The sequence below is a fragment of the Sciurus carolinensis genome, chromosome 4 (genome assembly GCF_902686445.1).
Source record: "Sciurus carolinensis chromosome 4, mSciCar1.2, whole genome shotgun sequence".
NCBI classification, from domain to species: Eukaryota; Metazoa; Chordata; class Mammalia; order Rodentia; family Sciuridae; genus Sciurus; species Sciurus carolinensis.
This window is the reverse complement of record NC_062216.1, coordinates 171433655-171452838: the sequence shown is the minus strand read 5'-3', so window position 1 is coordinate 171452838 and position 19184 is coordinate 171433655. Positions and strand designations below refer to the sequence as shown.

Below are 19184 nucleotides of genomic sequence, written 5' to 3'. Positions count from 1 at the left end.
GGAAAATTAATCTCCATTCTCTTCCCAAGGTTTGAAGTTTCTCTTCGTGTTTTTGATATGCCTGAAATGCTTCTGTAAAAGGTAGAGACACAGTTTTTAAAATTTTGTCCTAATTAGTTATACCTGACAGTTTGACACATCATACATAAATGGAGTAGAACTTCTCTTTCTTCTGGTTGTGCAAGATCTAGAATCACACCAATCGTGCAATCATGTATGCACATAGGGTATTAATGTGCACTTCACTCTACTATAGAGTGTATATGCTGATTTTAAATCCTTTGGGTATAAACCTAGGAGGTGGATAACTGGGTCAAATGGTGGCTCCATCCCAGGTTTTCTGAGGAATCTCCATACTGTTTTCCATAATGGTTGCACCAATTTGCAGTCCCACCAGAAATATATGACTATATCTTTTTCCCCACATCCTCACCAACATTTATTGTTGCTTGTATTCTTGATAATTGCCATTCTGACTGGAGTGAGATGAAATCTCAATGTAGTTTTGATTTGCATTTCTCTAATCGCTACGGATTCTGAACATTTTTTCATATATTTGTTGATCAGTTATATTTCTTCTGTGAAGTATCTGTTTTGTTCCTTTGCCCACTTATTGATTGAGTTATTTGGGTTTTTGGTGTTGTTTTTCGAGCCCTTTATATATCCTGGACATTAATGCTCTATCTGAGGTGCATGTAGTAAAGATTTTCTCCCATTCTGTAAGCTCTCTCTTAACGTTATTGATTAGTTCCTTTGCTGAGAAGAAGCTTTTTAGTTTGATTCCATCCCATTTATTGATTCTTGATTTTACTTCTTGCACTTTAGGAGTTTTGTTAAGGAGATCAGGTCCTAAGCTGACATGTTGAAAATTTGGGCCTACTTTTTCTCCTATTAGGAGCAGGGTCTCTGTTCTAGTGTCTAAGTCATTGATCCACTTTGAGTTGAGTTTTATGTAGGGTGAGAGATAGGAGTTTGATTTCATTTTGCTACATATAGATTTCCAGTTTTCCCAGCACCATTTGTTAAAGAGGCTATCTTTTCTCCAATATAGGTTTTGGGCACCTTTGTCTAGTATGAGATAACCCTATTTATGTGGGTTTGTCTCTGTGCCTTCTATTTTGGACCATTGGCCTACATGTCTGTTTTGGTGCCAGTACCATGCCAATTTTGTTACTCTTGCTCTGTAGTGTAGTTTGAGGTCTGGTATTGGGATGCCTCCTGCTTCACTCTTCTTGCTAAGGATTGCTTCAGCTATTCAGGGTCTCATTTTTCCATATGAATTTCATGATTGTTCTTTATAGTTCTATGAAGAATATCATTGGGATTTTAATAGGAATTGCATTAAATTTGAATAACACTTTTGGTAGTATGGCATTTTGACAATATTAATTCTGCCTTTCCAAGAGCATGGGAGGTCTTTCCATCTTCTGAGGTCTTTCTTTAGTGTTCTGTAGTTTTCATCGTAGAAGTCTTTCACCTCTTTTTGTTAGATAGATTCCCAGGTTTTTATTTCGTTTTGTTTTGTTTTTTGAAGCTATTGTGAATGGGGTAGTTTTCTAATTTCTCTTTCAGTTCATTCATCACTGATATGTAGTTTAAAAATTATAATTCAATTCTGGATCATTTTTATTTCCATTTTGATTACTTCTTTGATCCATAAAACATTCAGAAATATGCTTTTTTATTTCCTAATGAAAGCATTTTTTAAAGGTTATTAACTTAGAAATTAACAAATCAATTAATTGATTAAAGAATATAATTGAATTGTATCAGTTCTTGGAAATACTTGAGATCTGATGTGTGGCCAATTTTCATGAGTTTCATTTGTGTTTAGATAGTGTGCGTAGTCTCCAGTTGTTGGATGAAGAGCTCCACATCTCTTGATTAACATCCGCTGTTATTCTAGCGTCAGAGAATCTCTATCATTTCAGTCTACTTGGTCCATCAATAATTAAGAGAAATGTTGAAATTTCCAACTAAAGTGTTAGATATTTAAATTTCTTACAAATTCAAATATATACAGATGAACCATTATGTCCTCTTGGTGAATTTAACCATTTAACATTAAGTAATTGCCTTCTTTAAACCTGGAAAATAGTTTTTGGTTTAAATTCTGTCCTACTGGTATTATATAACTACTCCAGCTCTTTTATTTAGTGATTGCTCAGTATAGCTATTACTAACTTTAAAAAAAAAATCTCGACCCTTCTGTTACATTTTGCACATGTGTATTATAAACAGCACATAAGTAGATTTTTAAAAACTTAGACTTATAATTTCTTCATTTTACTTATGTGAATGGTTGGTTCATTTACATTTATTGATTACTGGAGGATAGATTTGTTTCCCTTACGTGATATTGTGCTTTCTGTTTAATACTTTAATACTTTTAAAAAATCTCCTTTCTTATCTTCTTTCAGATTAATCTTTTTAAAATTATTTCTCTAACCTGTTTGTTTGAAAGTTATATATCTCATTTCTGTTCTTTTAACAAATAACTTTGCCATGGAAATTTTAACATATATTATAAATCAAAACCCAGAGTGTAAAAAATTACCTGGTCCTCTCGCATATGAAGATATTAAGTTGCTGTAGCTCTAATTGTCTCCTTGAGTTTTGTTCTTTTGTTATTTAATATTTTAGATCTTACTTTTTTCTTTACAAATTAAACCTTAGACTGGTTTGCTTTTATACAAGGCATTTATTTAGTATTACCTTCTGACCCTTACTTTTTAGACCTTCCTTCTGGGCTTATTTACTTTCTTTGTGAGGTATATCCTGTGGTTATAGTCTGTTGAAAGTAAACTCTCTGTTTTTATGTAAAAATGTCTACTTTTGCCATTTTTCAAAAGTAATTTTTCTGGGTGGAAAACTGTAAACCAACAGTAATTTCCTCTTAACAGTTAAAAATAATAAATAATAGCATCCATTGCAGTGTAGCTCTCATGCTGTGCTTGTCACGTCTTGGCGTGGCTTGGGCCAGACACGTTTAAGAACCGGACCTCGGTGGGTAGGGCCCAGCAAGCTCCTGGGCGGCTCTGGTGTGCTGGAGTTCAGAAACCACTGGGCCCGTCTATCTTCGGATCCACACGTTCACTCCTCAGCTGTGTCTAATTTGTCATCTAATCTGTGCTTGTTTAAAATTTTTTCAATTATTATATTTTTCATTTCAAGAAAATCTATTTGCCTATTTCAAACCTGCCTTTTCAGTTTGATAATATCTTTCTCCCTGCTCGTCGTTAATGCTGTTCACCTTGACGGTTGTACACACAGTCACACTACTTTCTCTAATTAATAATTCTCTATCTGAAGTCGAAATCTGTCTCGGCTGTTTTTGCCACCTCATGTTCACAGTGGCTTGCTTCCTCGGGTGCCTGATGATTTTATTTCACTGGGAGCTTGTAGTTGGCCTGGGGACCTGGGGGCATTAAGTCACCCTTATGTAGCTAGGGAAGCAACTCTGCTGCCGCAGTTAGGCAGGGAGCACAGGGAGGAGTCCCTGGGGACCGGCTGAGTAGTGCGTAAGGTGAACCAAAGCGGTCGCTGGGCACACAGAAGGCTGGTGTGGGGTGAAACAGGTGTGGCCAGAGGGGTTTAAGCCTGAGACTCCAGGGTGTCCGGCTGACATTGGGGTGTGATTGTACGAGACCAGGCCAGGGAGTCGGGGACTCAGGTTCCAAGCGACCCACCACCTGTTTACAGGCATGCTGCCTCTGCCAGGAACTACAGAGGATCTGAGTCCTGAGGAAGGGGACAGCAGCCTGAGGCAGTGAGGTTAGGAGGGCCCCTCCCCACCATCTCCGACCCTGCAGGGCCAGTGGCTCCTTCCTCTCAGGGGAGAGCAGAAGAGGATGTGAAGGAATGAGGATGTGCTTGCAGACGAGACCCTCCCTCAGGGCACCAGAAGGGCAGGGGCTGGGAGGGGCCCTAAGTAGTGGAGGAGAGGCCCCATCCCTCAGTTCCCAGGGAGAGCGCCTGGGGTACTGATGAGGCTCAGGCTCCTGGGAGGCCCAGGGTGAGGTGGAGGCCGCTCAGCAGGGCACTGGGAACCGCGGGCGTCTGGGGCCAGGAGCCAGCCCTCTGGGTCGTGCCCTCCTGTAGGGCCCGCACTTCAGCAGGCTCCTCATGTTTTGGCAAGTTCTGAAGGTGTGCAGAGCGCACCCTCCTCTCTGCGCAGGCTCAGAATCCGCCTACGCCGCTCCCGCCTCCCCCGTGAATGGGCGGGCCGCTTAGTGCCAGCCTGTTTGTAAGGCACATGCACAAACAGGACAGGGGGCTGTGCAGACTGACCGGTGCCTGCCCGGCCCAGATCAGGGCAGCACACACTTGTGCCCGCACAGGTCAGGGCCACTGCAGTGGCTTCAGGAACTTGGGTTCCAATGCAGCCAGCGACGGTCACTTTTAATTTGCCGCGGGAACACCCCAGTGGACACCAGAAGCAGATGGGGCTCCTGGCGAAGTCGGGCGGCATGGAGAAGTGCGGGGTGGCCAGAGGAGCTGAGCCTCTCGTCCCCATCCCTGCCTGGTCCCTGCTCTCTCAGCCGGCCCTCGCCGGAGGCTCCAGGGCACGGCAGAACTGCAGGCGGAAGCACGCTGCTGCTCTTGGTTCCTGAAAGCCCTCAGGTCACAAGTGGCTGGTTGAGGACGCCCAGAGCCACTCTGTACGTGGCGCTGTGGCTCCACTGGCATCCGTGGCGCCCATGGCAGCAGCGCGGAGCGTGAGCTGCTCTGGGTTTCCGGGCCCCTTTTCATCTCGCGAGAGGACAGTGTGCTCAGGGGGCGACATAAGTGGTGGATGCGAGCAGGCTGGCAGTGGCCTGCTGTCACCTGGTGAGGGGTGTCCAAGAGGGCGAGGGGACAGTGAGGCCTCCGGGGACAAAGGCCGGCCAGGCTTGGATTTGCGTTTTCTCCTAAAATGTTTTTATACACTGCAGCTCAGTCGCTGTGACTAATCACAAGATTTAATGGACTTAAACTGCTCACTAAGGGCCCAATTCAATTAAAAAATGTCCTGCGGAAGCCATGAATAATCCTCTCGTCCTGGCTTTTCCAGTTTTCCAGAGGCTTCCGCCGAGTGGCGTCCAAATGGATTTTTTCCTTTTTTGATTTTTTTATGGACGTGGGCCCCGGTCCCCCGCCAACGACGTCCCTGGCCCCCTGCGTCCCTTCATGCCACTTCTGCACCAGGCCCACGGGCTTCCAGCTGGGCCCATACTGACACTTGGAAATGACTTCTGCTTCTTTCCAGTTTGACAGGCTGTGGAGTGAGATGCCCGTCAACGCCAAGGGGCGGCTGAAGTACCCGGAATTCCTGAGCAGGTTCAGTTCGGAGTGGACAGCCACGCCACCCATCTCAGATGACTCTGCCAGGGCCCAGAGAGGGAGCAGTGTCCCCGGGGTCTCAGAAAGAACCAGATCTGCCATCTCGCCCACTCGCGAACTGAGATCGGGGTCAAAATCTCGGAGTCTCCCCTGTGTGAGTTCTCAGACCACCAAGGCCCATGCCCCTCACCAGGCCTGCAGAGCCCGGGCCAGGGTGGGGGTGAGGTTGGCCCCAGTGCTCCTTCCTTCCCCAGGGGGCAGGTGACCAAGAAACTGCTCAGGGAGCCTGTCATGGGGTTCACAGGAAGGGTAGAGGGAAAGGGAAGAATAAAGAAACGAATGGGTGAGTGTTGGGCAATTCGAAGGCTGCCCAGCATTGTTGGCCTGGAAGGTGGAAGGGGCCCCAGGCCAAGGACTGCTGGAAGTTTCTGGAGGCTGGAAAGACATCCAGACACCTCAGTTTTAGCTCAGCAAGGCCCACTTAGTCTTCTGGCCTCCAGAGCTGTCAGGTAATGGGTTTGTCAAGCTGCCCAGTCTGTGGTCCTCTGTCAGCAGCAGTAGGTCACACCCAAGGCCTGCGGGCCCTCAGGACCACCCGCTCGCTGAGGGGCACGAGCCTTGGCAGGTTGTTATGCAGGAGAGCCGTGGCCTGAGGCGCTCTGGGGCCCACTGTGGCTCCTGCAGGGAAGGACCTGCAGAGTCAGGAGAGGGTGGCCGGGGCTGGGCCGCGAGAGGCCGTGGTGTCATGGTCTAGGAGCTGAGGACCCTGGGCAGTCTTTAAGGCGATGGGGGGCTGCAGGCGGGCGGGCGGGACAGGGAGAGTCAGGGAAGCTGCTTGGCAAGGGGAACACCCACCCAGGCAGGAGGAGAACTGGGATCCCACTGAGGGCCCTGAGGAGCTCGGGAGAGGTCTGGGTTAGACTGAATTGGTTTTCCTGCTTTAAATGGGAAATACAAGAAGAAAGAACAGCCTCTTACGTGATCCACATCGTTTCAAAATAAGAGCTATTCTGTGTTTGCAAGATTGATGCCTCAGGCCAGTGACAGTTCAGTCCCTCAATTAGATAAGATTCTTCCTCAAGGGGACAAACCTGCTCGGCCTCACCCGCGCAAGCACCTGCCTGTGCACACGCGCACACACACACCTCCAGTCTGTTGCATGTGTGTATTTCACAAGCTATTTTGGCATTGTGGTTTGACTCAAATGTAGCTCACTGATGGAAACAAAGTTAAATTGTAAGATTTTACCTGTTTTATTCTTCATTTTATTTTTGTCACTATCTACCTCCAACCCTGAGTCCTATCTGCTGTTTTTTAATCATTTTCACTTTATTTGTTTATACTGGGGATTGAACCACGGGATGCATAACCATTGAGCCACGTCCCCAGCCTGTTTCATTTTTTATTTTCAGACGCGTAGGGCCCTTGCTAAGTTGCTGAGGCTGACTTTGAACTTGCGATCCTCCTGCCTCAGCCTCCCAAGCTGCTGGGATTACGGGTGTGTGCCTCGGCGCCTGGCTGCTACTTCCACCATCTGTCTCATTTTAAACCGCCTTTTCTTTTCCTTCCCACCAGACGCCAGCAAGCGCAGGACTGGCTCCAGGCACCCAGCCCCTGCAGAACTGTGAGCCCGTGGAGAGCAAGCTCAGGAAGCAGATCCAGGGCTGCTGGCGGGCGCTGCTCAAGGACTGCAAGGAGAAGGACGTGAACAAGCAGGGCACCATCGCCGCCTCCGAGTTCCTGGGTGCGCCCTGGCTCTGTCCCCCTCATGAGACTTGGCCTCTCCTCCACCAGAGGCCATTCTTCCTGGGCACAAATCCGCACCCAGGGTAGAGGCAAGGGAGAGGGACAGCCGGAGACCACCGGAACTCCCGGGGGAGAGGGCAGCCTGCCACCCTGCCAAGGCACCCTTGGCAACTGGCAGCACTCGAGACCAGACCTGTGGTCACTGGGAGAATGTGGCACTCACAGCAAGGCAGGGAGTGGGCAGCGGCACAGTCCTGGGGCTCCACTCCATCCGCCCCCGCTTCTTGCTGTCGTTCAGTTGATAGGCTTTTAAACTAAACCTCTCGGCCTCACGCGTCCACTAGTTGTGGCAACTGTCCACACAGTGTTCTGCACCCAGGAAATGAGTCTGACCCAGTCACTCCTCTGCTTAAAAGCCCACGTAGCGCTTCCTGGTAAACCTGCCAAAGGAAGAAGTCCCCCTAGGACCCTCCAGCGCTGATGCGCGCTGCTTTAGCCAAACCACAGCTTCAGATGCTCGGACGAAATAGGGTGTAAGTCATGTAACAGCACCTCCGAAGAAATACTTATGAATCTAATAGGAAAATAGGAGACCAATACTAATCAAACGCTGTGACATTAATCATGTGATCTGTTTTGCTAAAACCAAGTCAGCAAAACTGGTTTTAATGCCCATTCAAGTTGCACTCATGTGCTGAGTTGATTCTTTTGCTTTGGAGCATGAGGCAACTTAATTTGTGCTATTGTTCTTATTATTGTAGTTTTTCTTCTTAACCATGAACCCCGTGGTAGGCCACCAATCCATTATTCTCAGGGGCTTGCCAGACTTGCGTAGCGCACCCTGAATTCATACTGCAAGCGTTCACGTCTGCGCCGGTGCATCCTCACGTCCTTTGGTATTCCGTTCCCTGCTGGCGCCTCTGCAGGTCGGGCACCAGATGGACTGAACAGCCCTCTGGCTCCACGGGCTGCAGGGCTGGTCCCCAGCTGTCCCAGGCTCTCCACCTCCCTCTGCAAGGCAGGGAACTTCTGTCCGCACGTGCACAGCAGCAGCCTCTTCCCTCAAGTCACTTCCACTTCCCGGGCCCTCCTCGCACGGCTCCCTGGCGACATCAGACTGGCATTGCAGTCTGTTAACTAGCATCCTGTGCCACACCAGTCTTGGTTTACAAGCTGTCTCTCCTGAACGAATGTTGTCCTCATGAGGGGTGGCCCCCAACATGGCATCGCCATGAGCCCCACCAGGCCAGACCCCCCACACTGCACTGCAGCCGTGTCTCAGGGGCTCCCGCGCTGCAGGGTAGGTTTCACAGGTTGCAGATGTCACTGGAATGGAAATTCAGGACCTGTAGGTGGTCGGGGCCTAAAAGTCGGGGCGTGTCCAGTGCCCCATTGAACCCCTCCCACGGCCACCCGCTGCCTGCACAGGCTCCTGTCTGCAAGGAACAGCCCCACCCGCTCCTGGTGCCACCACAGCTCTGGTTACAGGACAGCAGGCTACCAGGACAGTGGGCCCCTCCTGGTGCCACTGAGTTTGCCCACAGCCCACCCAACGTGAGCTCTGTGAAGCAGGAGGGCGTGGGACAGCCACAGATGCTGAGGGGAGGGTGAGCGAGGGGGAACAGCCTCCAACCACTCTGCCCTTTGGTCCCCAGCTCTGGTGGAGAAGTTCAACCTGAACATAAGCAAGGAGGAGATCCAGCAGCTTTTGGTCAAGTACGACTTGAAGAACAATGGTACATTTGCCTACTGCGACTTCATCCAGAGCTGTGTGCTGCTGCTGAAGGCCAAGGAGACGTCGCTGATGCGCAGGATGAGAATCCAGAACGCCCAGAAAATGGTACGAAGCTCGGCCTCCGGGCGCAGGCAGGGACGGCTCTGGTTTTTCTCAGGTCCTCGTGCACACGGGTCCCCTTGCTTCTCAGAGAAGGTGACTTAGTGGATCAGGGCCTCTGGAGGGGCCTCCAACCAGGACCCACTGCTAGATATCCCCGGCCTCACTGGCCACAAACCTGCTCAGGGGTTCCCTGGACCCGCGACACTGCCAAGTGCTGCCCATGTCCTCCTTTATCCAAAGGCCCTGCGGGGCGGCAGCGAGGACAGCCGTCTGGGTCAGGGCGCAACCTGGAGCCGGCTGGGCTAAGGGCAAGTCTCCGCCAGGCCTCAGGGTATTGAAAAGGAGTCAGACTTACTTCCTTGCAAATTGAAGATCTCCTTTCTCTCCTGGAAGCACGTAAAGGTCTGAGCCTGGACCTCAGGTCCTCGGGTCCTACAGAGCACTCAGGGTGACTCTTCCCAGCGTGCTGAGGAGCTTCAGCGTGATGCCAGGCACAGGCCCTGCGGTGTGGGGGGCGTCAACCCCCCAGGCCGGAGCCTGCCTGAGCCTGCTGAGGAGTCCCTCGCCCCCTCACACGGCCCTCCCTCCTCTTCCTTCAAAGGGGGCCCCTCAGATGCTCAGGTAGCACCAGAGGGCGCGACGCCTCACTCAGCTGTGAGTGGTCCCCACTGACGCCCATGCCCAGTGCCATCGCAGCGTCCCCAGACGCCCACCTTGCTCAGGCCTCCCCAGACCTGGAGCCAGGACAGGGTCCAGCTGCGCTCCGTCATCAGCGGCACTGAGTGAAGCTGCCCTTGGCTAGTGACAGTGCTGCTGGCGTCAGCCACTCAGGGAGCAGACAGTTCAGCCACCCGGGACACGGCTGGAGGGGCCCTGCCCCACCTGCCTGCCCACCCACCCCGGGTGCCAGCGGAGGTCAGGGTGTCCGCAGATGGCTCGCAGGAGTTGGTGCGGAAAGTTTCTGCACAGCCGCATGATGATTCTGTGCCAAATCAGGTACCATCTTAATGGAGTTTCCATTTTAGACAAGCAGGGCTGGTGGCAGAGGCTTGGGCCAAGTTTACGAAGGAAACGTCAAGTTGAGGCGTCCTTTGGCCAGTTCAGCTCCCTGGTGAGCAGGGAACAGGCTGTCCTCCCAGAGCCTCGCTGGGCCCAGGAACACAGCTGGTGACCATGGAGCCCACGCGGCCTGAACGGCCCCGCGCCTGCCCTGCCGTCCTCCTGCCGGGATCTGTCTCCTGGCCTCCAGCTGCTCCAACTGCGGCAGGTCTGCTGGCTGGGAGGCCTGTGGCAGTGGCCAGTGCGGCTGCTGGGAAGAGCTCTTGGGCCCTCCTGAGACTCCCCAGAGGCTGCCCAGCTTCCAGGCTCATCTGCCCTCCGTGTGGCTAAAGGCTTGGCAGTGCCTGGGCCGAGCCCGGGACAGGCCTCTTGGCAGAGGGCCCAGCACCCACTGCTCTGCTGGCCCCAACCCCAGGCGCCACTCAGTGCTGCAGAATGGCTCTGCCTTTCCTGCCCCAGAGAGAGCAGCCCGGCCGTACCTGGGGACAGTGTGGCCCTGTCACATCCGCCTCCCGTCTCCTCTGATGTGAGGCTCCGAGGCCAAGGCTCCTCCATGAGTGAGGCGCTCGGGAGGGAAGTCTCCTTGTAGCTCCTTGGGCGCCGTCCCCGCAGCCTCCAGCAGCAAGCCTGGCTCTGGCACCGCCGGGTCGCAGGCCGAGGATGTAGCAGTGGCAGCTGCGCTGTGGAGTGGGGGGAACTAGGGTGTGGGGGAGCCACGGAGCCCAGAGCCCCCGTCCTCAGGTGTGCGCCTGCCGATTGGGCAGATTGGCAGCTAACAAAGCTCTGGGACCTGGGGACTTTCTGTCGTAGGTGCTAAATGAAAGCGATTTGACTCTGCTAATTTGTTTTATGTAGTGCCGCGTTAAAATTAAACTTTCCCCAAATGTGTTACACGCTGCTGCCTACAGCTCACCTCTGTGCTACCCAGACATGTGTTGGGCTAAATCCTGCTAGAATATCCTGTTTCCAGTCAGCAGCGCCTACGTGAGACCACCGCGGCGCCACGTGCAGTCTCTTTTTTTAAGCTCCGTATTATAAGCTGAGGAATACCCACACTGGAATCTTTTTCTCAAACCAGTTTGAAGTTGCCCTGGCACCTGCCATGCCCTCCCTCCAGGAGGGGATGTGGCGCCATGTGCTGCCCATCTGTGAAATGGGGGCAGAGGCCCGCCTCCTGGGCAGGCTGCAGGGAGGGGCGGGAGGGGTCAGAGAGGCACTCCGTGGCCAGCGAGGGCAGCCATCCGCAGGGAGCTCGCGTACCTCTCCTCCTGGTCCCTGGTCCCTGCCAGTTCCCAGGCTCCTCCGCTCTTGTTCTTAGAAAGAAGCAGGCGCGGAGACGTCCTCCTTCTACCTGGCTCTGCTGCGCATCCAGCCCAAGATCCTGCACTGCTGGCGGCCCATGCGGCGCACCTTCAAAAGCTACGACGAGGGTGGGACAGGGCTGCTGAGTGTGGCCGACTTCAGGAAGGTGAGCTCAGCTCCTGGGCTTGGGTGGCCTCTGAGCAGGACCCGCCACCCAGTATCAGTGGCCAGAGAGCTCCAAACAGGGCCCCTGTGCTTCCCCACAAAGGCCCAGGCCACCCTGCTGTCCCATACCTGGCCTCCCTGGAGCCTTATCTGGGCCCCAGGCCACTTGCCCCACCCCTCAAGCTTGGGGCTCCTCCTGAGGGCTCCCCTAGCCTGTGCCCGCCCTGCCCTGCAGCACCACCGCCCTTGGCCAGCTACCTGCCTGCAGCTACTGCTCCTGGAGCCCTGGCTGGGCCTGGGCCTGGGCCCATCCCCGCCAAGCCCTCCTCTGGGCCTCCTTGAGGACCAGGAAGAGCATCTCTGAGGCATGCACACAGTGGGGCTGCACCATTATGCCTCAGGCTGAACTGACCAGGCCCATCCTGCACCTCTGGGCAGCGGCCCTGCCCAGCTCCCTGATGCCCACAGCTGCCTTCCCTTAGGGCCAGGCAGACATGGCAGCCAGGGTCTTCCTGTAGCAAGGACCAGGGAAGGAGGGTGGTCCTCCTGCCTCCTCTTCAGATGGCTTCCCAGGGGCTTGCTCTCAGCAGAGCCGGAGCTGGGCACTGAACGGTGTGCCTGGCCCTGCCGAGACACTCGCTGCTGTCACCCATGGGGCCTGACAGCCACAGTGGCCCTCCGCCCTGGGGGCTACTCTAAGAAACAAACGATGACGATATGTGGGTAAGAAATGTGTAACCTAAGCTCTATGACTAGGAATCTATCTCTTGGGATTTGTGTCAGCTGCATATAACATGGAAAAAATAAAAGTGGCTGAAGGTACAACTTTACTTCCCTCCACATAAGGAAGTCCAGAGGAAGGACGTCCATTGCTGGCATGGTAGTTGGACAGTCACCAGGACATATTTTTATTTTACCATCCTGGGTATCTGGCTTCCGTCCCCAATGCCAACTCTGGTCCAAGATGGCTGCTGGAGCCCAGCATCACCTTCCAGAGAGAGAGAGAGCAGAGGGAAAGGACATGCCCCTCCGCTTTGGAGAAGGCACGCAGGAGTTCCAGGCACATTCTCATTCAGTTTTCACTGGTCAGACTGTACCGAGCTGCAAGGGAGGCTGAGAAGCGGTCCCTGACAGTGGGGCGGAACAGCCTGGAAGGAAACCAGGCAGGCTGCAGCCTGTGGCTGAGGAGGAGCAGTCAGTGCGGGGTGGACAAGTGGCGCCATTGCCACGGGCTGCGTTACTGTCACGTCAAGCCATCTGCACACAGCACCTGCCCTGGTGGGCCGCATCCTGAGGCCAGGTCTCCCTGCCCAAGTCTCTCCCCTCTGTCCACTCACTGTAGACGTGCTGGCCCTTCAGGAAGGCTGAGGAGGGCTGGCTGGGGCCTGGGGAGAGCGGGTTTCCAGCCCCTCCCCGCTTCACACCCGGACACAAAGGGGCGGCCCTGGGGCTGCGTCCAGTGAGGCAGAGCAGGGCTTGCCAGACGGGCTGCACGGGGGCTGGGCGGACGTGGAGCGGCCTGCTGTGCCCGCAGGTGCTGAGGCAGTACAGCATCAACCTCTCGGAGGAGGAGTTCTTCCACGTGCTGGAGTACTATGACAAGACGCTGTCCTCCAGAGTCGCCTACAACGACTTCCTCCGCGCCTTCCTGCAGTAGGCCGCTGCCCCGCAAGCTCAGACGGCCTGGGCTCTGGCCACAGGGCTGGTCTTGATGGAGTCACAAGGGCTCACAGACTTCCCAAAACCTCTCTGGAAACGGAACCGGCCAGCCTGCAGCCCTGGCGTCAACGGGCCCGGCCCCGCGGCTAGAGGCCCCGCGGGCGGCCGGGCGGCCTGCCTCGTCTCCTGCACTCACTGGTTTGAGCAAATAAAGAGTCTTCTTGAGGCTTCACAGGAGCTGTGGTGATAGAGCATTTTGAAACTTGGAATTTCTGGAGGTCTTCTCCACGGTCCCCACCAGGCCGCCTCCGGTCCAGGTCCTGCACACTGCTACCCAAGGGCTGCCGCCACCTCTGCCCACCTGCTTGCCCTGCTGCACCGTCTGCATGGCCATGTCCCTGTTCTTGGGACCTGGGCACTGCCTGTCCCGTGCCTGCTCAGGGACACGGGCCAGCCTGCCACCTGCAGGACCTTACACATCAGACCTGGTTGCGCCTGGGCTCGGCCTTCCTAAAGCCTGGCCCAAATGGTTGATAGGACAGTGACACCTCAGAGAGGTCTGAACGTGCTGCTCTCCTCCTGCTACAGGGAGGCGGCCAGGGGGCCCAGGCAGGTTGCACCCTCCAGAGGCCTGTAGCCCACCACCAGGGTGGCTGCCAAGCAGCTGGCTGCCCATCCCATGGCCCAGCTCAGGAGGGCCTTGCCCCTCAGACCAGGCCCGAGCACCGTGTGCCGACTCTGCTGACTCCCACTCAGGGAGTGGGGAGGGGGACATTTCACTCCGTCTCACTTTCCCGTGTCCACCTTAACTGCAACCCGACTGCTTGTGACTGTGGAGATGTGCCTGTAACCAAATCATGTGGGGTCAAGGACCTCGCTCCATGGAAGTTCAGTCACCATCTGCCACACTGCCTGGGCGGGGCTGGTGTCTCCTGGGGCAGGCGGCAGGCCAGAGCCAAGGGGCCGCCACCAGGAGGGCAGGTGCGCAGGGCCCTGGGCAGCAGCTGCTGGAAGCTCCTCCCTTGTCCTAGGGCCTCACAGCCACCACCATACCCCTTGCTGCCCCTGTGCCCTTAGGAATAACCATGGCTGCTCAAGGAAAGGGTCAGTTACCCCAGACACCTTGGGTCCTCAGGAAGCCAGGGCCAGGGTGAACCTGTCCTATGGGTATCCTGAGCCCCAGGCCCTGCCGGCCACTACAGCCCACCCTAGCCTACCAGCTGCATCTCCACCACAGAGACAGAGACACTGAGGCCACGGTGGGGAGGGAGCCCGGTCTCCCCTGTGGGTCTGTGGGCAGCTGCAGGTGCCCTGGGTTAGGGAGGAGACAGCCCCCTGCTTCCAGCTCCTCAGGCACTGGGCCAAGGCCGAGGTGACTTGGGCCAGGCAGGGGTGGGGAGGCCTCAGATCCAGAGAGCCCTGGGGTAGGGGAGCCCCGGGGGAGCCTGCTACAGGGGAAGCAGGGAAAGCCCAAGGCAGAGGGGCCCAGAGCTGCATGGGGTCATGAGGTCGGGACCTCACAACCTGGCTACTCCTCTCAGGCCTGTGCAGGACTCTGTCCCTCCCTGTTCCTCAGAGTCCTTGTCCATGGATGGGGACCATGATCTGTCCCCTGGACCCTTGGGAAGTGCTATTCCCGGAGAGAGGCTTCATTCTGAGATAAGGAGGGCCTGTGAGCACCAACCTACTGGCCCAGGCCATGGCTGGAGGACGCCAGCTCAGGACTGGGCAGAGGGACAGGGTGGTGCCACGTCCAGGGAGCACAGCAGTATGCGGGTCTCTGGCCCGGCGCTGCTTCCCATCACCACCTGGGCTTCCATCGGTATTCCCACTTGACGGGAGGAAACGGAGGCGTAGGACCCGGCCCTCGCGGTGGGTGGCTGCCCAGGCCAGCGTCTGGAGCTCCAGGCTGCAGGCCTCCTCTTGAGTCCTGGAGGACAGTGTGCCATGGCTGAGTGAGTGTCCCCTAAAGACCCACGTGTTACAGGCTGGTCTGCAGCCCATGGCACGTTGGGAAGTGCGGGGAACTTGAAGAGGCGGGGCCCAGTGGGTCGTGGGGAGTGTGGAACAGGGAGCAGCGGCTTCCTCTTCCCTTTCTTTCGCTTCCTGGGATGAGGTGAGTGAGTGCCCTGCTGTGCCCTCCCGCCCTCCCGCCGTGCAGTGCCACCCCCCAAGGCCCAGCCTCCTCTTCCTAAGCTGGTGTCTCGGGTGTCTTGCTGCAGTGCAGGAGGCTGGCCCGGGTCTGGGAGGCACCGGATGAGGGCAAGCCCTCCCGCAGGCAGCTCCCGAGCCGGCCCCAGCACCCCTGCTCCTGCACCCCTCCTGGCCTGCACCTTGCGACTTCTGCACAGTCCCACGCTCCCCCTGAGGCCCAACTCTGAGGTCACCTGCTTGGAGAGCGTCCTGTGACCTCTGTGCAGAGGCAGTGCTCCCTGCCCGGTGCCCCCGGGGAGGCAACGCAGGCAGTGTCCAGCCTCATCCCCTCCCCCTACAGGACCCCTGGGCCCAGAGTCCACTGCAGGGTAAGGATGCTGACCTTCCCAGCCACCTCTCCTGCTGTGTCTGGCGGGGCACGGCCCTAGTCCCCCTCTCAGAAGGAAAGCAAGCCGGTCTCTGGGCAGTGTCAGCCAGTTGGGGAGCAGTTGGCGCTAGGGGACTCTCAATGACTGAAGTGGTTGCTGGGCTCCTCGTAGTGCCAGAGGGTGGCCAGGGTGTCAGACCCCTTTCAGTCGGCAGCATCTCCCAGATCTGGCAAAACGAGTTCCAGATTGTTTCATGGTTTTTCTGCCAGCACTACTGGCAGGACACGGGACACAACACCTCCAACAGGATTGAAGTGCAATGTTGTCTCTAAAAGTGACCCAGGCGACCCTGCACTTTTAGCAAGCTCTGGAAAGAAAGTCTTGTACCCCCCACTGTTCTTCTGACCCCAGCCATTGAAAGTTTGTTCCCAAACTCACAAAATAATATAATTCCCCCAGTCATGGTGGGTGGGCTGCTTTTCCCAGGTGCCTCAGCACTAGAAGGTCTGCCAGTGTGACCAGTCCCCACCCTGAGTACTGGGCTTCAACTTCCCCTAACTGACGCTCGCAGCCTCACATGTGGCATCTGCTGTTTCTTCCACCCACTCCTTAAAACTCAGAGCCCCCTCTTCCATGGAGCTTCCTGATTTCTGAGGCAGAGACATTTAGTCTGGCACTGGTCAGCAGTCTTGTGGGACCATGGCTTTTAAGGACTGAAGATGGGGAAGGAAGTAAAGAAAACAAGAACAACAGACCCTATGGCCTACAAATTCTAATATATTGCTGTCTGACCTTTTATGGAAATGCCCAACTTCCAACAACAACCAAAAAATGGGGCATCTTAAAGGCAATTTTAAAAATATAGACTATGGAGACAACTTCTTAAGAATCAAATTCAGATATGACACTGATTTTGAAACAGTCAGAAAATCAATTTAAAATAACAGGTCGGTCTGTTACATAATGGAGAAGGAAAACAACACACATGGTCATACACGATCAGAGAGAAAATGTTGGCAGGGATAAAACCTCAGGAAGGCGTCAAGTGGAAATGCTTGAAGTGAAAATCATCATAACAAAGCTAAAGAGTGCCATTGACAGACTTGCCCGCAGACTCAGCACAGCAGGGAAGGAGTGTGAGCACAGGTCCGCGGCAGTGCTCAGAGTGCAAGGGAAGAAAGCGAGGAGAACGGATAACACACAAAACTGGGAACAAGGAAGGAGAACGTGAGGAAAGCTGTTTGAATAATGACTGAGAATCTTCTAAAAGTACAGACTGGTTTTGTTAGCACCTACCAACTATTCTTCCAACCTCCCAAATTGAAATTGAAATCCTAAACTTGCAAAATGCCCTATTGAGAAAAGAAGCTTATAGAATGAGGCAGGATTCACACACACACACACACACACACACACACACACACACACTATGCACTCCCAGGCATGCCACATTCAAATGGATACAAAGACGAAGAAAAAAATTTGAAGCCAAATAGGGAAAAAAAAAAAAAAACACACACACCATGTAGAGAGGAACAAGGAGAAGAACTACGGCAAACCTCTCATCGGGAACCATGGTAGAAGACAGTGGAACAGCATTACTTTGGAGTGCTGAAGGAAAAACTGTCAAGCTGCAGTTCAGTAGCCAGCGAAATAATAAATACGGAAGCCCTGAGGGACGGAGCACTATGGGGATGCCACATGATGGCTGCTGAGGACACCATGTGCAGGGGACACTGTAGTCTCTGGGTGAAAACTTAAGGAGAAGCAGGGTATCCATGTGAGCTCCAAATGTCCCTAGATGCTGCAGGTGTCCATGTGTAGTTAACGAGTCCATGAATTCCTTGAGGCCGCTCCCTCCAGGAGCTTCACTGTCCCCTCCTTGGGTGACTCCCCTCTAACAGAGCAGTACCCGGGGAAGGGTGCCTTCACAGACCAGACACCTGGGACACCACTTGACCAGGGCCCACCATGGCACCACCAGGAGTAAGTCACTGTGCCACCATGCTACCTGGATGAGGGGCCTGAGGACACTCTTCCTCTGTGGAGAACCCCAGACAAGCCTATGTTGAAGCACATCCTACAAGACACTCAACCAGATCCCTCCACACCCGAGGTCAGGGAAAGCGAGGAAACACTGAGGCCCTGTCACCGCCTGGGCACTGAGAAGGCATGATGGCGGCCTGCGCTCTGGCCTCGTGGACTGAACACTGGAATAGTGAAAGGACGTTGGTCAGAATCGGTGCGTGAAGTCTGGTGCCGTGGACTGTTCTGACGTTGCTTCGTGGTTTTGGTAAATGGTGGTATGGGAGGAGCCCGAGGGGGTCTTCCACACACCGAAAATCATTCCGAATTAAGAGTTTCCTTCAGGAGGGAAATAGGTCAGAAGAGCTCTTGCGTGACCTAACGCCCTTTTGGCCATCAGGAGAGCAGGCCCAGGTGGGGCTGCTGGGGAGGCCCCAGGAGCGCGGGTGAGTCCCTGGGTGTGGTTCAGGAGTGCTTTGCCCCGAGGTCCGTGTGCTGGAAGCCCGGTCCCCAGGGTACCGGTGTTGAGGAGCGACCTTAGGAGGTGGTCCCGGCGGAGATGGCCAGCTGTGGAGGCGCCCCATCAGAAGGGCTGACGCCGGTCTCCCTGAGATCAGGCCTCACAGGCGCAGTCAGCGTCAGCGTTAAAGGCGCCTTCCTGTTCCTCCAGCCCCGTCTCACGTAGCACATGTCCCTTCTCAAGTGACCGTACACAGCCAACACTGCCACACCGCACCCAGTTGTCACTGTGAAAAGTAGGGCACTGGGAACATTTCCGAGGCAGCGCCACATGCGGGCCAGTCCCACAGATTCGCAGGTGCCTCCACAGACCAGTGCCCAGCGTTCCCCTGCCAGAGCTCCCTGCTCAGACCCTGTGGACGTCACTGTCACGAGCAAGGGGAAGCGGGCAGGGGTCCCCCAGGCAGCTGCAGGACCCCACCAGTACCTTCCACCCATGCCTCAGGAGGGCACCCTGGTGGCACAAGAGGCTGAAGGGCAGGCCTGGCTTCAGGGATGAGCCACCAGGACAGCTGCATGGGGCTCAGGCCACAGAAGCGCCTGGCACTGGGACTCCTGCACTGCTGCTGCCCTCCTGGATTCTTGACTCTGCCTCTGGCCTTATTTGTGAATGCAGCCCATGGGACAGTGGAGCACTCACCGGGGGCGGGGACCTTGACTTGAGCCGCCCACCTCCTGGCCTGTCTGGGGTGGGCTCTGGGTCCTCACTTCCTGTAGCTGGTGACAGGTGGTTGTGGCGCTGGGGTGAAGCTCAGTGGCAGAGCGCCTGCCTAGCAAGCGTGAGGCCCTGGGTTCCACCCCAGCACTGCGACAGAGAGAAAGAGAAAGAATGCATTCCAGACTACAGAGCCCCAGGACACGAAGCAGCACCTGCCATGTGACCACTGCCAGCGTCAGCAGCCTTGGAGGGTCCCTGCCCCTGCCCCTGCCCCGCAGTGGGGCTGGGACTTGCCTTGACCAGGAGCAGCAGGAGGTGGGCTTTCCTCAAACTGAACAGCTCGCAGGACCTACTGACAGGGAGCCAAAGC

General features: G+C 54.9%; 1 protein-coding gene across 3 annotated transcripts in view; it reads left to right on the top strand.

Moving 5' to 3' along the window:
* The window catches only part of Efcab6 (EF-hand calcium binding domain 6), a 218837-nt gene extending 205542 nt beyond the window's left edge, over positions 1 to 13295 (top strand). For 2 of the 3 annotated variants that reach the window (XM_047549257.1, XM_047549259.1), the window contains 4 exons: positions 5249 to 5476; positions 6898 to 7066; positions 8724 to 8908; positions 11283 to 12263. In XM_047549257.1, the coding sequence (XP_047405213.1) occupies positions 5249 to 5476; positions 6898 to 7066; positions 8724 to 8908; positions 11283 to 11795 (1095 nt within the window). In that variant the 3' untranslated portion in view covers positions 11796 to 12263. Of the gene's footprint in view, positions 1 to 5248; positions 5477 to 6897; positions 7067 to 8723; positions 8909 to 11282; positions 12264 to 12965 lie in introns of those variants that run through there. The other variant, XM_047549258.1, reaches the window with a different exon arrangement.
* Positions 13296 to 19184: the final 5889 nt, after the last annotated feature.